The 20,538-nt window shown below is 45.6% G+C and overlaps 1 protein-coding gene across 3 annotated transcripts in view; it reads left to right on the top strand.

The window, feature by feature from the left end:
• The window catches only part of PLG (plasminogen), a gene marked incomplete at its 5' end in the record, with an annotated part of 34,153 nt that overhangs the window by 10,216 nt on the left and 3,399 nt on the right, over nt 1–20,538 (top strand). Inside the window, 12 exons of one of the 3 annotated variants that reach the window (XM_081295903.1) lie at nt 45–165; nt 1,112–1,230; nt 2,334–2,496; nt 3,035–3,180; nt 5,158–5,317; nt 9,721–9,902; nt 10,339–10,487; nt 11,023–11,113; nt 13,705–13,828; nt 15,263–15,337; nt 15,757–15,897; nt 17,837–17,943. In XM_081295903.1, coding sequence (XP_081152029.1) covers nt 45–165; nt 1,112–1,230; nt 2,334–2,496; nt 3,035–3,180; nt 5,158–5,317; nt 9,721–9,902; nt 10,339–10,487; nt 11,023–11,113; nt 13,705–13,828; nt 15,263–15,337; nt 15,757–15,897; nt 17,837–17,943 — 1,578 coding nt within the window. Of the gene's footprint in view, nt 1–44; nt 166–1,111; nt 1,231–2,333; nt 2,497–3,034; nt 3,181–5,151; nt 5,318–9,720; nt 9,903–10,338; nt 10,488–11,022; nt 11,117–13,704; nt 13,829–15,262; nt 15,338–15,756; nt 15,898–17,836; nt 17,944–20,538 lie in introns of all 3 variants that reach the window. The other 2 variants (XM_081295902.1, XM_081295901.1) reach the window with 2 other exon arrangements.

Raw genomic sequence — 20,538 nt, 5'->3', positions numbered from 1 at the left:
TTTCTTTTTTTTTTGTTTCTTCTCGCCTTGCCCATGCTGCTCAGAGGAATGCATGCACTGCAGCGGAGAACATTATGAGGGCAAAATTTCCAAGACCATGTCTGGAATTGAATGCCAGGCCTGGGACTCACAGACTCCACACGCTCACGGATACATCCCTTCCAAGTAAGTCCCACTGATCAAGACTCTGCAGTCTCTGTAGTTACTTGGATGTCTTTGCCTGTCTCCAGATGGTTGTGGATTCAGAGCTGGCATCCCACCACATTCTTCTTATCTTTAGTTGTTAGAAATGCAGAATCTCAGACCCTCTGAATCAAATTTGTATTACAACCAGATTTGCTGCTGATTCGTACATACATTAAAATTTGAGAAGTACAGATACATCTGTACTTCTTGTGTGTTTCCCAAGTATTTCCCTCTTCTCTTTCTTCTTCCTTTTCTTTCACTTTATATCAGCAAGATTCCTCACTGAGGGTCTGTGAGTATACCTCAGGGGTCTTGTGAATCCCCTGATATTTTGTGTGTATTTATGTTGGTGTGTTTTGGGGGGGCAAGAATTCACAGCTTCCACCAAATTCTCAAAGGCAACTATGAATTTTAAATGTGAATGGGAGTCCCTAATCCAGAAACTAATGATGATCTCAGGAGTAAGGTTCTGTGAGGATTCTATTTTCACCCTGGAAAACACCTCCCCGCTGTAGCTAGCTGATCCAGTCTCTGTCTTTAAGATCTGAATATGTCAACTTACTGGCTGTACCAGATCACTATCTCTAGGTAGAGACCAATTTGTGTTTTAAACATTGCTATTATTTGTAGCAGAGTAACCAGCGTTTGCTTACATCAATTTTTCCAGATGGCCAAATTGATAAGGTTACTGATCTTGTTCAGTGGTTTTTAACCGTGTAAATCATTAGAAAAATAATACCTGTAATGCCCAGCTAATGTTTCTTCCTCGATTACCATCTTATCAAGTATAGCCTTTGTTCATTTACCTCTTGGGTGCCTGACTGTGCCTTGCACACTTTAGGTGCTACATACCCGCTCACCTTCGAAGACTCTCATCCATGAATGCAGATGTTCAGTGCTCTTAGAATGCTTTTTGTCCGTTCAGATTTCCAAACAAGAACTTGAAGATGAACTACTGTCGAAACCCTGATGGGGAGCCCCGCCCGTGGTGTTTTACCACCGACCCCAACAAACGCTGGGAGCTCTGTAACATTCCTCGTTGCAGTAAGTGTGACTCCTGTCCCATGCTCCAGGGTTCTGACCCGATCTGCTCTTAGAATCAGAGGGAACGTGGGTGGGTTCCTGACTGCAGGGTCTAAGAAGTGACCTGCAGGTCATATGCCATACTATTGCTCTGTGTCTTATTGATCTTTTAAGACCATGTATTGGCTCCTGTAGGTAATTGATGAGAACATCCTTTATCATGTTGTCTGTTTTCCCCTATCAGAGACTTGTGCCTCTTGCGAGAATGTTTAGAGGTAGGCTCTTGGGGGCAGCTAAAGGGAGACAGAGGCATGCTCTGTTTTGTGGAATACATTATCAGGCGGAGTTCCTCTAACTGTGGCTTTGTCATCAAGGGGGTGACTCTGGGTACCCAGTTTTTAGCATGCCCAACAGGGCACAGTGGCAAAGGGGCTCAGGAGGAGAAGATGAAGTGGAAGACCTAGTAGACGTGAAATGGAGGAAAAGAGGATTCAAAACAAGAGCTGAACGTTTAGTCAGAGACTGTCACTGATGGTTGGAAAGGACCCAGCCAGGGCCAGCTTCCCTCCTCTGCTCTGACAGGGGTCCTTTGGGATGCAGGGGCTCCTTGGGTGTTCTCCCTCTTCATGAGAATCAGGTTCTCTTGATTTTTTTTTTCCATCAAGAATGTCTTGATTTCTGGTGCACATAATTTTCCTTGAAGGCATTTTTTGCCTTCCTTCCTGTCGACTCTGTCTCAGTTGTGTCTTTTATGGAATATCAGGCTGTTTCCCTCAGCGATCACAAAGTCTTCACAGGAAAACGTGGGTCATTGGCACATGTATGGATTTCAGGTGGGAGGGCACACTTGCTGACATTTACCATGTGTGATGAAACGAGCCAGGAGACTATAGAGAGAAGCATCTACCCCCAGGGTTGATCCTGCAGAAGCTCCTCATGAAATGGTCTCACAGACATAGATGCTTCTAGATGGACTTCTGGAAATGCTAAGCAGTTTTTAAATGCCAAATTCCAAGACCGAGGTTGGCAGAAGAGGCTGAGTGTGCTGCGTTCCTTCCAGCGACACCCATCTGAGCATTCTTTATTTGAAAAATATTCATCGTAGTTTATTTTCTCCATTCAAGCATCACCCCCGCCCTCTTCTGGTCCAACCTACCAGTGTCTGAAGGGAAGAGGTGAAAACTACCGCGGGAAGGTGGCCGTGACCGCATCCGGGCACACCTGTCAGCGCTGGAGTGAGCAGACCCCTCACCAACACAACAGGACTCCAGAAAACTTTCCCTGCAAGTATGTCCCCTGATGCCCTTCCCTTTAGGGACTGTGAGGTCCCATCGGCTGTGCCTTCACTTCAGTTACTAGAGGAATGCAGGATTAAAGTATTCAGGAATGAAAACGGATCAGGCATGGGCAGGGGAAGTGAAATTCAGCAACTGTCTTTTTCCTATGAGAATTTTTCTCCAAGTGTGGTCCCCAGACCAGCAGCCTCAGCATTATCAGGAATTTGCTAAAAGTGCAAATTCTTGGGACTTACTCCAGACCTAGTAAGTCAGAAACTCTGGGAGTGGGGCCCAGCCATGCATTTGTATTTTACTTGTTCATACAAAGTCAAGAAATGTACTTCAACTGTTTACCCAAAAGAAGCGTCTATGGCTTGCTTCTGTGGAATCCTGTGGAATCCTGCTCTGCTCAAGCTTCTTTTGGGCACCTGTTATTCCATGTGTATGATCCCACAGCTTTAGATGCATCCATATCCAAAATCAGCATCAACAGACATGTGTGCACCTTATTTATTTACACTTTTTGAAGAGCCAACCTCCTCTTTCAGAGGTTTGGATGAGAACTACTGTCGGAATCCTGATGGAGAGACCACCCCCTGGTGCTACACAACCAACAGCGATGTGAGGTGGGAATACTGTACCATACCACCCTGTGGGAATTCTCCGACCTCCACGGACCCTCTAGATGTCCCAGGTAAGAGGCTTTATAGAGCCCAAAGACGCTCCATGCGTCTGCACCCCGTAGGGTGTCAGAACACAGTGGCTTTGTTTCCCTCAATCCTGCTGTGGTCAGGGAACATGCTCTGTGATTTCAGTTACGATATTTTAAATCGGTTGAAGTTTGTTTTATGGTTCAAAACATAATCATTTTCCATGTGTTCTTGGATGTGACTTTGTTGTTGGGTAGAGTTTCTCTAAAGGCCAATTAGATAAAACTGACTGATAACTGTTGTCCTGTGTGCCGGCTGATTTCCTGTCACCTACTTTGATCACTGAGGGATGAATGGTGACAGGTCCAACCTTACTGTAGATGTGTCAATTTTCCCTTTCAGTTCTAACTCTGTTGGCTTTATTTGTTTAGAAACTCTGTTGTTAGTCACATGCCATTTAAGACACTTGAGTGTTCTTGATGAGATGACCCCTTTGTTATGATGTTATGTTTGTCTTCATCGCAGAAAATATTCCTGTCCTGAAGTCTGTTTTTGCTGTTATGAAAACAGCCATTGAATATGGTTTTACTAGTATTTGTGTATCTTTTTTAGCTTGTTTTTTTTTAAAAAATTTAGTTGTAGTTGGACACAATACCTTTATTTTATTTATTTTTATGTGGTGCTGAGGGTCGAACCCAGGACCTTGCATGTACTAGGTGAGTGCTCTACCATTGAGCCACAACCCCAGCCCACATTTTTAGCTTTTTAATGGAGATGTTTAGATCATTTTTATTAATGTAATTGTTAAAAATGATTGGATTTAAATCTACCATCAAGTCAATTGTTTCTCTTTGTTCTATTTGGACTTTGTTTCTTTTTGCATCTTTTCCCCCCTTCATGTGGAATGACTATTTTATGATTACCTTTTATCTCCACTATTTACTTATTAGTTAAATCAATTTTTAATGATTTTGGCATTTTCCTTAATGTTTACAACATATATCTTTAACTTATTATGTTCCACCTTCAAACAACATTATCTTTGTTGATACATAAGAACCTTAAAAAATTGTACTTCTACTTCCTCTCTCAGGAATGATGAGCTAGTAGAGAGACTGTCTGGTAAAGAGAATGGACTTCTGCTATGTTACAACCTCACATTACATTGGTGCTATTTTTTTGGATTTTACCAATGATCAGTGTGTTTTATTTATAGTCCTACTTTTTCTGTTTTTCATCTAAGTCTTTTTTTCTTTGTACATCAGTTTGAAAAACTTCTTGTAATTCACTTTCAACTTCGCTGTTTCTTTAGTTGTGTCTTGCCTGCTGATCAGCGCTTTGAAGGAATTCTTCACCTCTTAAGTCACAATTTCTGTTCCGCTCATTTCCATTTTACTTTTTCCTTGTTTCCTCCTCCTGGCTGAAGTTCTCCATCTATCCATGCACACTGCCTACCTTTATCAGAAAATCCTTTAACATATTGATCATGGTTCTTTCACAATTCCAGTCTGATAGTTTCCAGATGTGGTCATCTCTGAGAGGCAGTGGACCTCTGCCTAGAGCCTTGGGTGAGGCCCATTGCCTGCCCCAACCCCTAGAAGCTTGAGGCTTTGGCTAGTATGAGCACAGGGTCTGGAGAAACACATGAGTCTCCTGTCTGCCCACCACTGACAGTCACCCCTGCTGTCTGTACCACTGAAAGCATTTCCCTCTGGGGTCCTGCTCTACTGTTCTCATGAGAACCCAGTAGAGATCCACAAAGAAGAGCTTGCACAGGATTGCAGCTTCCAGCTATAAATACTCTAAAGTCCCCCCCACTTCTGAGTTTTAAGTAAAATATTCCAAGAAAAGTAGGTCATAAGTTCTAGAATGCTATGAATTTATTGTGTGTGTGCGTGTGTGTGTTTGCTTGTCCACATGCCTGCTCATATGGACAAGAGAACAGTGCACTTTCGTGTCACAAAGGGCTTTACCTGTCTCTCGGTCGTTATTCAGCGTGATTTCTTCTTTTTCAGCGTTAGCACCACCTGAGCAAACCCCTGTGGTCCAGGATTGCTACCAGGGCAATGGACAGAGTTATCGAGGCACATCGTCCACCACTATCACAGGAAAGAAATGTCAGTCCTGGTCATCAATGACGCCACACACGCATGAGAAGACCCCGGAAAAATTCCCAAATGCGTAGGTCCTTGATTTTTAAACCACACATGGAGCAATCGCCAACTTGATTTTCTATTAGACGACCTGTGCTGTAAGCTGACTTCTTAGGACCAAATCTCCTAGGTCAGAATGGGAGGCAAATCATCCAGGAAACTTGCTTTAGAGCAAAAATAGGCTGACTGTCTTTCTTGAGAAATTTTGTGAGGCAGCACGGTTATGTGGAGGTGGTGAGCTCACACCAGTGGAGAGCTCAGGAGAACAAATCACCAAAATCTTAGAAATAGCACCATGGCCCAGCACCTGCTAACATCAGTGCAGTCTTTTAGCTCTGGAATTTTATCACTCCAAACTCGAACCAATGAAGTGAAGTTTGTGTCTGCCACTGTGTCTTGGGTCACAAGTCAATCTCTGTATTTAAATCCACACCTGTATCTAATCTTACCTGCATAGGCACCTTGGGTTCTGAGCACGAGTGGTCTAAAGGGCTGGGGTTTGTCAGAAGAGCAGAAGCAGGAAGGCAGATGAGAGTCAGGAAGCACACGGATGCTGAAAGTAAAGTGGGCAGGCAGATGGACACAAGGCTAGACTGACCAGGGCAACCTTTCTACCACAGTGGCCTTAACCTATATGCAAAAAGCTGTTTTCCCTTGGTGGACAATAAGCACAAGACTGAGATCTTTTAGAATGAAACATTGACCCGATTCCCTGTCTTTCCTCTTGGAGGCAGTTCCTGCACTGAATGTTAGGAGATGGAGCCGAAGCAGACCACAGACATCTTGCTGAACTAAGGAGAGAGGCCGGAGTTTGGCATTACTGAGGCAGCTAGGATTTTTCTGTTGTGTAATCTTGAGAAAGACCCTGGGGGAGAGGAGTTCCAGCAACATGCATAGAGGTCTCCTCAAGTCTCTGGCTAAACACAAGGCCACACATGCACAGGGAGAGAGTCTACAAAGAAAGGTGTACAAAGAACAGTAACTGGGGAAAGAACAACGGCCGTATGTGGTATAAGCAGAGAATCCCTCGTGCTGGGATAGACTTACACTGAGCCACACCATAAAGATATTAAATGTAAAAGGATTAAACATCTCAATTAAAAGGCATAGATTGCCATGTTGAATGAAAGCCAAAGCCCGGTTATGTTTTCCTTACAATAGTGGGTCTTTAAATATAAGAACATTGGCTAAAAACTAAAGTAGGTAAAATAACATACCAGGAAAACATGAATCAAAAAACAGCTGGAGTGGTTTTGTCAACATTAGATACGTAGCTTTCAGGGCAAGAATTAATATCAGAGATATAAAGGACATTTCCCCCTAGGGAAAAAAAAAAGTGTTCATTCATCAAGACTCAAGACTTACCACTGCTTGTGTGTTGTATCCTGGTACAGAGCTTCAGGGACATGATGACCCAACAGGGGGAGAAGCAGGCAAGCCCACAAGTAGAGGTGGATGTTTCCTTGCTTCTCTATAGGATGGTTTTAAATCCTCCCAAAACAAAATATAGAACAAGGGAAAAAATCAGAAAGGATATAGAAATTTCAAAGTAAAACAACCTCTTTAGCCCTAAGGTGAACTACAGATTTGTGTTTGAGTGTGCATATAGCGCTCACCAACAAGCCCCACGTGCTTGGCCCATAAATTTAAAGGGTTAAAATTATACAGTGTGTTTTCTACCACTGCAGAAGTCAATGAATGCTTTTATTATATAAGTAACAAAGCATTTGGGAAATTCCCAATATTTGGAATATATTTGAAAATAATTTAAGAGTCAAAGAAGAAATCACAAATTATTTTAGAAATGTTTTGAACTGAATAGTAAAAAAAATACATCTAAATGTGTGGAATACAGACAGTGTTTTTAGGGTTTTATAATTTTAAATGCTCTTATTAGAAAATAGAAACATTTAAAAAATCAATGATTTAAGCCAACAGGTCTCCAAGTGTGGTTTGAAAAACCCTGGGGGTTTCAGGGCTCCCCCTAGAGAGTCTATGAGGTTAAAGCAGTCAATGTGTTAAGGATGGCTTGTTCTTCCCTCCTCACGTGGTACAGAAGCTGCATAATATGCGGTACACTGTTTGAGGGCTTTTGGGAGGTGTGCTTCTATATTCCTGTTTTAAGAAATCCTCAGTTTTAGTTTCAGTGCAGTAAATTTTTATAGTATATATCACAAACAATGAAAGCTGAATGGGGATCCTTCACACTTATGTCCTATAAAAATAAAAGAGGGGCATATTTTTCAACTCAATTTGTGAGGCCAGAAAAAGAAAAAAACCCAGATACAGAAAGTAGACCAGGATTTTTTTTTGCAAGAAAATATACAAAAATTATCTATTGTGAACATAAATATAAAAAAAACTTAACAATTGAATCCAGCAATATATAGAGATCATCTTTATCGTGAACATGATAAACATCATAAACAAATGAAACTGCCCTTCAAGAATGCAAAGTTGGTTAACCTCTTTTAAAAACACCAAAGTCATCCAACATGTTAACAGAATAAGAGTGTATATCTTATGATTATATCAATAGATGCCAAAGAAAATTTGACAAAATCCAACATCTTCCAGGACAAAAAGTCTCAGCAAACTAGGATTAGAAAGAAACTTTTAAAACATGATTAGGGACATCTACCCAAAACTTCCAGCTAATGACCAATAAGTACCTGAGAAAGAATATTCAACATCGAAGCCATCAAATAAATTAGAATTATAACCTTAACGAGATACTACCAAACACCCAATGGAAATGACAATTAACGAAAAGCCAGACAATAGCTGAGGAGTGTCAAGGGTGTGGAGTAAGAATGTACAGCTGTTATATACACTGGCCTCTTTGAAAAATCAATCTGATGGCTTCTCCTAAAGTTAAATTGACATGCACCTACCCACACACTTGCAATTCTATTTCTTAAATATTACCCTAGGGAAATGAAAATGTAAGTCCACAAAGAGAGCTACAAGAATATTCATATCAGCGTAATTTACAATAACTCCAAACTGTAAGCAACTATAATGTTCACCAATAAAAAACCAGAATCAATAATTTGTGATTTATTCAAACAATGGGTCACTATGCAGTAATGAAAAAGCAGCAGCTACTGGCACTCTCAAGGAGCATGGATGGAGCTCAAAAATATCATACTAAGGCAAGAAGCCAAATACAAAAGTACGTATTGTGTAGGTGTCCATTTATATGAGGCAAAACTTAATGGTGGAAGGAAACCAATAGCATTTGCCTTTGGAAGAGGGTGGCAGAGATTGAGCTGTGGCCCCTGGAGCTTCTAGGTGAGAAAATGTCCTGTGTCATGGTAGAACGTGGGGTGCACAGGTAACTGTGTTCTCAAAGCTCATCAAACTCCATTTTGCACGTTTGTCCTTCGCTAGATGTAAAGTAAGCCGCAACTAATGGAAAGAGCAGGACTCTGTTTGTATTGCCTTGACACCTCCCAGTGACTGGCTTCCTCCCATGGGGCCTGGGCTGGAGACCGTGTCACTGGCCTAAAGGTGGATTCCTGTAGCACTTTCTAAGTTTCTCACACTGCTGCAGGTCATGCATCTGAACCGTAAGGGACCCCAGGGCTGAGGGTGCTGGGAGGCTGGGGCAATGTTCTCAGGGGGCTGTCTCTCCAGTGCTCTCCGGGACCCTCACCTGCTATGTCTCTTATTCAGTTGTTTTTCTGGCTACTCCTGTACGACTCCTCAGGGCCCCTGTTTTCCCCAGATATCTTCCCTTAACCCTTTAGTCTGCTTATTAATCTCATCTCTCAGTCCCCAAGTGGCTGCAGCTAGAAGAGGATGGGCCAAGAGCAGGAGAGGATTCCTGTTCATGAAGGCACCCTACAAAAATGACCTCAGGTCTGAGAATTGTTCTTCCAGGCCAGTTTTCATAAGGCTTTGGAACCCAGACCCATTGGTCTACCTAAAGTGACATTATCTCCTCAATTTTCTTTTATGGCAAAAGTACATTTTAACTACATTGTCAGTAAATAAGCTAAGAGAGCTGTCCTGGGAATATTATCATTATATATAGACCCTTGCTTCCTTGGGTGATATGTTTTCTTTCCAATTTATATTTTCCTATGAATTCATCTATAGAGGGAGATAGATAGAGATTTGCATATGCTTAAAAAAATTAAAATTATCCTTCAAAATCTATATCGGCTATCCCTGGGCAGTGTATTTGGAAGAATGTGTGAGAAGAATATCATGATATTTTGTTGTATGTATTTCTGTGTTATCTCAGCTTTTACATGGAGCATATATGACTTTTGGTTAAAAGGGCCATTTGTGTTTGTGGCTCTATCATGATGATCACCTTTAATGGGGATATCTCCAAGTCACTTGTTGACACTTTGTTATAGTAAAATTCAGCGGGAGCAGAATTCTCCCACCCTGGTGACTTCATTGTTTTGGGATTTGCAGTGGCTTGACAATGAACTACTGCAGGAATCCAGATGCTGACAAGAGCCCCTGGTGTTATACCACTGACCCCAGTGTCAGGTGGGAGTACTGCAACCTGAAGAGGTGCTCAGAGACACCCGGGGGTGCTGAGGAGTCTGCCGCTGCTGTCCAAGTTCCCAATGTACAGACCACTTCTGAGTCAGGTGAGCAGCCTGACCCGGCAGGGGGTGAAGGAGATGGAAAATCTTACCAATGCGGATGCTTCCGTGCGACACAGGAAGCTGAGTGTTGGTGAGGGTCTGCCACATGGAGGGGGGAGTCAGGGATGGACTTGTTGCCTGAAGTGGGTGGGCAGTTTCCTCTGGACTCTGCAAATCCCCCAGGGTGTTCTGACTCCCTACTCACTGGGTTATCTTGGTGTCGTGACAAAATTCTCGAACACCCTGCTAAATTCATGATTATGTCCAAGCCAATGAGCATTCCTGGTAACGTCTTGAAATAGGCAGTGTTCGCTGAGGTCTCCGGCATCCCGGGGTCCGAGGGGATGTGACACTGTCTGGGACCAGCCCACACTGCTGCATTTCCTCCCTGTGGCCTTGAGTCCACGCAGGGCCCTAACCACGGCTTTCTCTCCCACAGACTGCATGTTTGGGAATGGGAAGAGCTACCGGGGCACCAAGGCCACCACTGTCACTGGCACTCCATGCCAGGAGTGGGCTGCCCAGGAGCCCCACAGACACAGCATTTTCACCCCACAGACAAATCCACGGGCAGGTCTGGAAAAAAACGTAAGCACTTGGATTCAGGTTTCTCTTTTGCCTTTGGCTGACCAGTCTTTGGACAGAATTGGTCCTGAGTTCTAGAAAATCAACCTGGTGTGATCTTCCGTGTTGGGGGAAAGGAAGGGAGGGCAATGGAGAGATTTCAGGGGACTAAGGCTGGTGTCCGTGTGGGACCTGCAGGAAGGCGGGACCAACTGTGTAGATGCCCTCTACCTCAGACCCTCTAGGTGCCTACCCCGTCCATCAGGGGAGAGGCCTCACCGCTGGGCCCCCGGGACATGTGACCACTGCATTCTGTGATTCAGAGGCTTGTAGGCATCTCAACACATCAGTTTTCCAAAAAATAAGAAAGGAAGGAAGGAGGGAGGGAGGAGGGAGGGAGGGAGGGAAGGAAGGAAGGAAGGAAGGAGGGAGGGAGGGAGGAAGGAAGGAAGGGAGGAAAGGAACACTCTTTCTGTCCTGTAAGGACCCGAGTGTGATGTCCCTGCTTGCAGCCCCCCCCCCCCCAAAGGAGCCGCTTCTCAAACGCTGCCTTTTTCAGTATTGCCGCAATCCTGACAACGATGTCAACGGTCCCTGGTGCTACACCACGAATCCCAGAAAGCTTTTTGACTACTGTGACGTCCCTCAGTGTGGTAAGTTGCTTTCTCTTTTCTAAGGAAATTACTTTTCAAATGAATGCGGTGATCACCTCTTTAATAAGGATCCGTGTGCACACTGCACACTTGCACACTCACACACTCATGCACACACAAAATGGCTTTGGGCTGAGTGCCTCTCTGAGGGAGACAGCTGCCTTCTCCCCTGGGGCCTTTCCTGTTGTGGGCATCTTGGACCTGTGCTTCCAGGGGTCTCATTTGCTAGTGGAATGCGCGTGCGCGCGCGCGCACACACACACACACACACACACACACACACACACTGCATACATGTGTGCATATACACATGACTTAGGTAAGGCAGATACCAAATCTCCAAAACAGCAAGCTCAGGAGTGATATAATCAGCCCCAGAATGGCCCCACAGCACTCTCCACTGTCTAGCAAGGGATCCTGAAGAAGAAGAAGCTCAGAGTCGCCTCTCCGGAGGCCAGGAAATAAGAATGAAAACAAATGTTGACTGAAACCCATAAACTGTCTCCCTGAGAACACGCTGAAATGCAGCGCGGCTCCTTAGTGAGCTCCAGCTGCTTCCTCCTGAGAGTCCCATGGCTCAGTCAAGCATGGGCCACTGACTTAGAGACTCTCCTTCCTGACGGCTCCAAACTCGAGGGAGGAAGAGGCTTGGATTGGGGAGGATTGACCCTAGTTCTTAAATGATTGGAATAACGTGTCCATGGGTACTTCTGGGAAAACAAACCAAAGTCACCACAGAGCACCCAGGTATTGCCCTGGACTCCTTTGTTGTTTGATTCCTGTGGATGGTGTGTGCCACATGGATAGACGGGAGCTGGACAGGAGGAACTGGGCCTGCAAAGTTCCAAGGCAGTAGGGGGCAGTGGTCAGGAGTCTGGGAGCCGCCCTGCCCTGTTAACTTTGCTTGTGGGTGGCTGCAGGGACATCAGGGGGAGGGAGATGGGCGTGGCGGAAGGATGCCACTTGGCCAGCACCATGATGAGCGGGCACTGTACTCCCTGGGCTTAGGGTGGGTTTATGGCTGCCTTTTCTCTAGCTGGTGCTTTTGTCTTCCTGCAGAAGCTGTCAAGTGTGATTAGAACAAGTAACAAGTGTGATTAGAACAAGACTGCACAACCACAGCCCCAGCAAGGCCTCTGGAGACCCAAGTGTGGTCTGTGCAGCCCAGTGTCCTTGAGTTCACCAAGGCCTGGGTGAAGGAATGACCAGGGCAGGGCGGCTCCCAGACTCCTGACCACTGCCCCCTACTGCCTTGGAACTTTGCGGGCCCACTAGCAAATGAGACCCCTGGAAGCACAGGTCCAAGATGCCCACAACAGGAAAGGCCCCAGGGGAGAAGGCAGCTGTCTCCCTCAGAGAGGCACTCAGCCCAAAGCCATTTTGTGTGTGCATGAGTGTGTGAGTGTGCAAGTGTGCAACAAAACTGTAACTTTTGTTTACTTATATTCATTTAAAGTTACACGTTTGTTGAATGACCTCAATAACTTTCATTTCTACCTACATATTCCGTACAAACAACAAATAAGGAAAGATAGATAAAAACTTTTAAGTTTTGTTTGGAATAGTGAGCCGAGGAACCATCATCTCCATAGTTATTCTTCGAGCACTGATATTTTGCACGTGCATGTATTTTTAATACAAATGTAAAAAATACACCTACTTTAGTATGCTTATGCACGTAATCTATTAACATAAATAAAGCTCATTGTTAAGGAGGATGGTAGCCTTACATCACATGCTTCTATTTGGAAAGGGCTTCACATATAGACTCTGAACAGACCACAGCAATTGCAAAGTTCTTTGGAAAACCCAGGTTCCAAATTCTCTAGAGAGTAGCGTCTCTCATTGGTTAAGATGGACAGTATTTCACCTTGCAGTCCCATCAATGGGGGAACCAAAGGCAGACACCAGTCCCTCTCTCCAGGAACCTTACAGGCTAGTCTAAGGAGAGGGAAAGCAGGGCAAGTGTGTGGAGGTCATCCCCACAGCAGTTGAAGGGGGCTCCCTGGAGGAGGAGAGAAGAAGCAGAAGCTGGCGGAAAGAAGGCAGAATTTCAACTTAGGATAGTTAGCCTTGCTGCTGACAGTCACACACACACACACACACACACACACACACGTGCACATGCATGGGCACGCATACACATAAATTCACAGGAAATAAAACACCTTTATGTCTTCCAGTGGAGGTGATTGCTGTGGTCTTCAGGAAACCTCACCTGGCTTAGTTGGGGATGATTCTGTGTTCTAAATTTCGAGTTAGACAAACACAAATAGCCATTTGTACCAATCTGAGTCTTCTCAGTAAAGATGTCATTCTAATGATGAATTATACCAGTTTATTTTATCCCTACTCCCCATGAGGAAGTACTTGTAATTCCTTCAAAGAAGAGGGTCTGGGTTATATATTGCCTCCTTTGAAACCTGGAAAAGACGTTCCAGACGTTGCCTGTGATTCTGCTACTTCGCCTGCCTGGGCTTTACTATGCCATGAATTCTGAGCTTGGCCCACAGCTGTGAATTCATCTTAAACTATGTGACGGTTGACACCTTTGACCCAAATGTGACTATTCTGACTTTGTGTCACAGCGTCCTTGTCTTCATTTGATTGTGGGAAGCCTAAAGTGGAGCCCAAGAAATGTTCTGGAAGAGTGGTAGGAGGGTGTGTGGCCAATGCTCACTCCTGGCCCTGGCAGATCAGTCTCAGGACAAGGTAAGGACATTCTCAAAAACAGCTTATCCATCTTTCACTGAGAGCCCTCAAACCTTCCCGACAAACCCGAGGCACTGAGACATCCACACCTGCCTCTATTCTTCTAAGGAGAAAACAAAGCTACACATTTTTTTTTTTTTTAATTCTGGGTTTTCTACTTTGAACGTGGCTCAAACTGGATTAAAACAAAACAAAAATAAACACCCTCTGGTATTCTATCATCAAAATCTGTAGACACCAGTGTCTACATCAAGCTCTGATATTGCTGAAAAATATTGAAGACGCTCTTCAGGGGTTTGTATGGATACCATCGACTCATGGTAAAATGAATAGAAGGGAATCTTTTCAGAAATGTGACCCTTTGGCAGGGGGCAAAACCAGAATTATCTACAACCTTTCAGGCATCCAAAGTTAAAAAAAATACTTTTGCACATTTTTGCAAGTCTTGAATTTGAGGCAGGGACTGCTCGCCCATTCACAAATACGTGACTGAATTATAGTCTGAAATCACCAAAATGTAGGGCTCTCTTTTCAGTTGATGTGCTTTGACAGTAAGTCAGTCTTCTTGGCACATCTTGTCAAACACAGGTGGGTCACAGCCTTGTCTCCTGGCTTGCTTGCTTCACATGGGCGGGCTCAGCGGTTTTGCTGACCCCAGGGCCACCCCTCCGCATGCTTGGGACTGTCATCCACACACGCAGTCACGTTCCCTTGCACTCTCTTGCGGAGGTGGCTTTTCCTGAGCTGGTGTTTGGTGAATCCTTGCTAGAAGAGCCCTGGCCTTCCACACACTGTGAATCTGCTCTTTCCATGCTGTGGTGGCCTAGCTCCTGATCGATTTATTAACGTGCTTGTGGACAGATACTTACCTTTAGTGTTCTTTTCATTACGATTTGGCTCAGAGTGGTTCACCCCATTATTATGTGCCTAAGCAGTACATGGGGGCAAGTGATATAGGGGACAGCTTCAAAAAGTCAAGGTCCTCAGGTGCAATCAGCAGACTGCCATGGGTCACTGCTCTTCCGGACCACCAGGGCCCTGAAGAATGATTCATCACCCATCATTAGGCATAGGTCTTGTCAAAAAGAAACTTCCTCCAGGGAAGTTCTCTGGAGGGTGGCTGCTGTTGGAGCCACAGGGCCAAGAGGTCAAAGCTGTGGGGATAGGACTTAATGTGGGAGCCCCTGGTTTTGTTCCCCAGTGGCCGGGCTGTGCCTGGAGCCTCCAGGTATAGATGGAAGCTTCTGGAAAGTCCCATGCTGAAGTGTGATCCTAAGCTCCCGCCATCTTGATGTTGGACTGGTAGCCTTTCCTTTTGGGAACAGCAACATTATCAAAATTGCATGAATGTATCTTTCTGGTTTGCAAAGAAGCAGGAGAAGCCATCAGCTCTGAACTAAAATCTTGGCTTTTTTTTCCCTCTTCTTCTCCTAGATTTGGAAGGCACTTCTGTGGAGGCAGTTTAATATCCCCAGAGTGGGTGCTGACTGCTGCTCACTGCTTGGAGAAGTACGTTGGGTAACTGATGTAAGGGCCCATCCTGAAGGCTTCCTCCCTCCTCCCCATCCCCTGCCTCCTCCCGCCTGTGGCAGGGATGCCGGTGCCAGGGAGTGGAGATACAGAAGCCTTCAGCAGAATTGCCAGGGCAATTGTGTGACAGTTCAGAAGTGTCTCTAGAAAGACCCAGTGCAGGTGACTGTGTGGGCCTGGGTTGACAGCAGTGCAGAGGGATTCACTGTGACCGACGTTGGTCCCCAATCCTTAACTGCCAGGTTCAGGAAAATTGTGAATTTTATTTCTTATCCCTCAGAAGTCACCAGTTCCAGTAGTTGTGGGTCTTGGGAGACAACGTGATATTTATGGCAAAGAGGGGGACCCAGTGAAGGGGCTGGATGGTAATCTGCTCCTGATGACACTGTCTTTTCTAGGTCTTCAAGGCCTTCCTCATACAAGGTCATTTTGGGCGCACACCGAGAAGTGAATCTTGAGCCGCACGTTCAGGAGATAGAAGTGGCTAAACTTTTCCTGGAGCCCACAAGAGCAGATATCGCCTTGCTGAAGCTGAGCAGGTACGAGCTCACCTGTGGCTCCTACCCGGAGCAGAGCGAGGACATTGTTTCATGTCTGGGTTTTATGAGCCCTCGCTGCAGGGTGGGTGTTGGGAGGTGCTGTCTATGTGGTGGAAGGCAAGATTTTGGGAAAAAGCATCAAACTTCATCAAAAAATCTGGACTCAGCCCTGATACTACCACATGCCAGCCTTGATCCTGAAAAAGGAATCAGGACTCAAGTTTCCTTAGGTAGAAAAAGAGTGAATTGAAATGCCAGGTGAACTCACAGTTCACCAGAGAGTGATTCAATGACTCCAGGCTGAGAGTCCCCTCTCAGCATACTTTTGAGAGAAACAAATGAGATTACATATTTCAAAGTACTTTAAAAAACCACAACGTGAAAAACAACAACAAAAACCATGCCCCAAACTCCATGAAAGCAAACGATACCATTGCTGTCATCTCTGGTTGTATTTCTCCTGTTGAGGTGGTGTTCTATGAAGATGACAGTGACAAATTTGCTTATGTCACAAAGTTAGGAATGTTGGGAAATAGGTCCCAGTGGAGGCAGCTCACAAGCAAACAGCTGCTTTGAGAAATGCACATTTGGGCCTGATGGGTTCCAGAGGACGAGGTGACGACAAAGTGTTGAGCATGGGCCCGTGGCACAAGGCTGTGGTCAGGAGCTGGGTGCTGCTGTTCTGGGTCTGGTCACAAACTCAGGAGACTTTTTTGGGTCTATCCACTGAGAGGCTGCACCCAACACTGGGGTATTTGGACACTCTAGAAAGGAAAGAAGTGGGCTCCCTTGGCCCCCCACAATGCAGCTCACTCCCCTCTTGATCCCCAGCATTTTCCCCCAACCCCCAGCAAATACAAGTCTTTTCTCCTTAGGTCCCCAGAGACTTCCCAGGGTGATCTTATGCTTAAACCAATAATTTGGTAAATTTCAGATCCGGGAAGTGTTCTGTGATATTGTGGGCTGAGCCTTAGTGCCTCCCCTGCATTCTCCACGCCCCAGGGTCTAAGGTATTTATTGGGTCCTGAGGAGACCTATGGAGTGAAATCTGAGTGAGAGGCCTGCTCTATTCTGGTGCCTCCAGGAAAGTGTATCTGATTTGAAGTTTGGTGGCACTGAATGATGGTTCTTAGAAAAGGGCATCTCACTTTTTTTTTTTAATTAAGGATTGAATCCAGGGGCACTCTGCCACTGAGGTATACCCCCGGACCCTTTTTATTTTTATTTTGGGACAGGGTCTTGCTAAGTTGCTAAGGTTGTCCTCAAACTTGTGATCCTCTTGCCTTAGCCTCCTGAGTAGCTGGGATGACAGGTGTGTGCCACTATGCCCTGCTATTTCCAATCTTTCCCCCTCTTGGACTTACTAAAGTAGAATCAGCTCTAAACATCAGAATTCTAATGTTTAAATGTCCCTAGGACTCCAATCCTCTTTCATCAGTGTCCAGCATTTTACTATATTCTTATAACCACGATGTTGGAACATTTATTGTCAAGGAAACTGAGGCTCCTAAATAGAGCAACTTGCTGGGGCCACACGTGCTCTGGCTGTGGGGCAGCCTCATGAGTTGCTCCATCTAGATGATCCGCCCACTGACTGATGCCCTCCAAATTAATATGAAATTATACTTGGTGCAAAGTTCCAACTCTGCACAGGACACATGCAGAGTGAGGCTTGTCATCCCTACTCCCCGAGGCCACGGCCCCCAGCAGGTTCTCGAACAAAACTGAAGCTGTTCAAATGAAATGTGATATTTGCTTAGATCATAGAAAATTTTAGGCAAATGTGAGGATGAGAAGCTTCAGTCAGTGAAGCGAGGAAATACCAGCTCTGGGCGCTGGGGCTTCCAGGCAGGTGGCATCGTTGGTGGGCGATGAGCAGGGAAATGCAGGGGCTCCCGCAGGGTGACCACACACACCTTTGGATGTTTCTCTTTCACAGACCTGCCACCATCACTGACAAAGTGATCCCCATCTGCCTGCCATCCCCAAATTATGTGGTTGCTGACCGGACGGAGTGCTACATCACTGGCTGGGGAGAAACCCAAGGTGAGACGAATTCCAGGTCTGGTGTCGGATTGGCTTTGACCTACAGCCTTCATGACAAAATGAGCATTTGAAGAAAGTTGCACAAGTCCCTACCCCTGAATGGGTCCTGCCCCCTCCTACTTTTGCCTGAACCCTTACCTTACTGCGTCCCTAATCAGTTATCAAGGGATGTAGGCAAAAGGAAGGAGACTGTCTCCTGGAGTCCCCAAACCCGTGACTGCAGTGTGAACATTGCTTCCCCACGTGAAAAGGTGATGACACCACCCACAAATTCAGGGTATAGGTCATTTTTTATATGAAGTTAGCGATACTGGGTTCCAAAACTTGGTGTAAAGCAATAACAACAAAAGTTATGAACTAGTCTTCTTCCTAAATACCCATGTGTCTAACGTGGGTGAGAGGCTGTCGGGGAAGGGACAGGGTGACAGATGGGAAAGAGAGAAAGCCCCCGGGGCCCAGGTGAGCATAGGTATGTGCTGAGGGGGCCTTCCTGTGGGATCTGGTGTCAGCCAGCACCTGTACTTCACTCTGGGCACCCCCTCCTCTCTTTACAAGTATCCCGATATTAAGGTGTTCATTAGGGTGGGCCCTGGCTGTAGGAATACCAGCACTGCTTGAGGGTCCCTGCCTCACTTTCTCAGAAGGGTTGGTGTGAGCACTGGCTTTGCAGGAGCTGGAGAGAAGTTAATTTGAAGAAAGATTTTTTGTGGATTTCAAAAAGAAGAGAGTGAAAACAAACAAACACCCAGTCTAGTTCATTTCAAACTTGGTTTCCCCTTTTCTGTGCTTTCCTACTGTTTTTGAAACCTCATCTCCTTGACCTCTCACTTCCCCCTCTGCACTTCTGAGTGGGAGGCATTGAGGCCAAGGAAAGCGAAAGTGGAAAATGAAGTGTCCATCTTGGGGGCATCAGGTATACCCAGGTGTTTTGCATTAAAAAAATTTCAAGGCAGGGCTGGCGCGCCCCGGATGCACAAGGCCCTGGGTGCAGTCCCAGCACTGAAACAAAAAAAGTTAAATGTTCTAAACTCCTGTGAGTTAGACACTATTGTTCCTGTTCTACAAGTAAGGAATCTGAGGCTCAGAGAAGGTACAGGATGGCACAGCAGAGAGCCTGCTCCCTGGGGTGAGCCCTGACCTGGAACCCTGGCTCCCACTCACCAGCTGTAGGTGAGAAAGTGCCCACTCCTTGATGGTGTCCTAGGCCACAAACCGGCTGCAGGGCTGCAGTGGGAGAAGCAGCGAGAAAGGGCACGTTCAGGCTCAGCCCTGCGTGAGGGGTGGCTCTTGTCAATGACATGGGGTTTGTATCCAACAGGGCTCTTTATTACAAGTGACAGAAAATCCAGCTCAAATTGTATTAAGAAAATAAAAACAGGGATTAATAGTAAACTGAAGAAGGGTGGCTCCTGTGATGTCCCAGGCCTCTGGCCCTTTCCTTCCAGGTGCCATTCTGGGCACACAGGTGACTCCCTTGTGCTATGGATACTGTGCTGCCTCTGGCTCTGCCAGGGAGGATGGGAGGCCACTTTCCCCACAGCTCAAGCAACAGTCTGCCCAGCTTTGAAAGCTCAGGCTGGATTTCTGTGCCCACTTCTGTCCAGGAATGTCCAGGACTGTCCAGGACTATCCAGCCTGGAGCTGAAGGCAGGACCCACTTGTGACAGGCAGGGGCAAAAGGTAGATCCCTCAACAGCATTATGGAATGTAGGCTGCAAAGCTGATCCAAAGCCAGAAAACCAACACATATCCCCTACAACATCTTGACTGATTCAATACAAACCTAAAACTCATGAGGATCTGGGAGTGAGCTGGCTCTACCATCTTCCATGTGACATCAGGCAGTTATTTGACATCTTTAAGCCTCAGTTTCATGATCTGTACTACCCTGTAAGTTTATCCTGAGTACTAAGATTATGCACCATCACCATTAGCACCACAATCAGCATCAACCTCAGCAACCACTACCACCACCATCATTATCACCATCACTGCCATTATCATCATCAACACCACCATCACCATTACATCATCATCACCATCACCACCATCACCATCACATTATCATCACCACCACCACCATCATCATTACATCATCATCACCATCACCACCATCATCACCATCATCACCATTGCCATCACCATCACCATCACCATCATCACCATCACCATCACCACCATCACCATCACATTATCATCACCACCATCACCATCATCATCACCATCACCATTGCCATCACCATCACCATCACCATCATCACCATCACCATCACCATCATTATCACCATCATCATCACCACCATCACCATCATCACCATCACCATCACCATCATTATCACCATCACCATCACCACCATCACCATCATCATCACCATCACCATTGCCATCACCATCACCATCACCATCATCACCATCACCATCACCATCATTATCACCATCATCATCACCACCATCACCATCATCACCATCACCATCACCATCATTATCACCATCATCATCACCACCATCACCATCATCACCATCACCATCACCATCATTATCACCATCATCATCACCACCATCATTACTATCACCATCACCACCATCACCATCATC

Source organism: Spermophilus citellus, assembly GCF_964194105.1.
Source record: "Spermophilus citellus genome assembly, chromosome: 5".
In the NCBI taxonomy this organism is placed as follows: Eukaryota; Metazoa; Chordata; class Mammalia; order Rodentia; family Sciuridae; genus Spermophilus; species Spermophilus citellus.
This window is presented reverse-complemented; position numbering and strand designations above follow the sequence as displayed.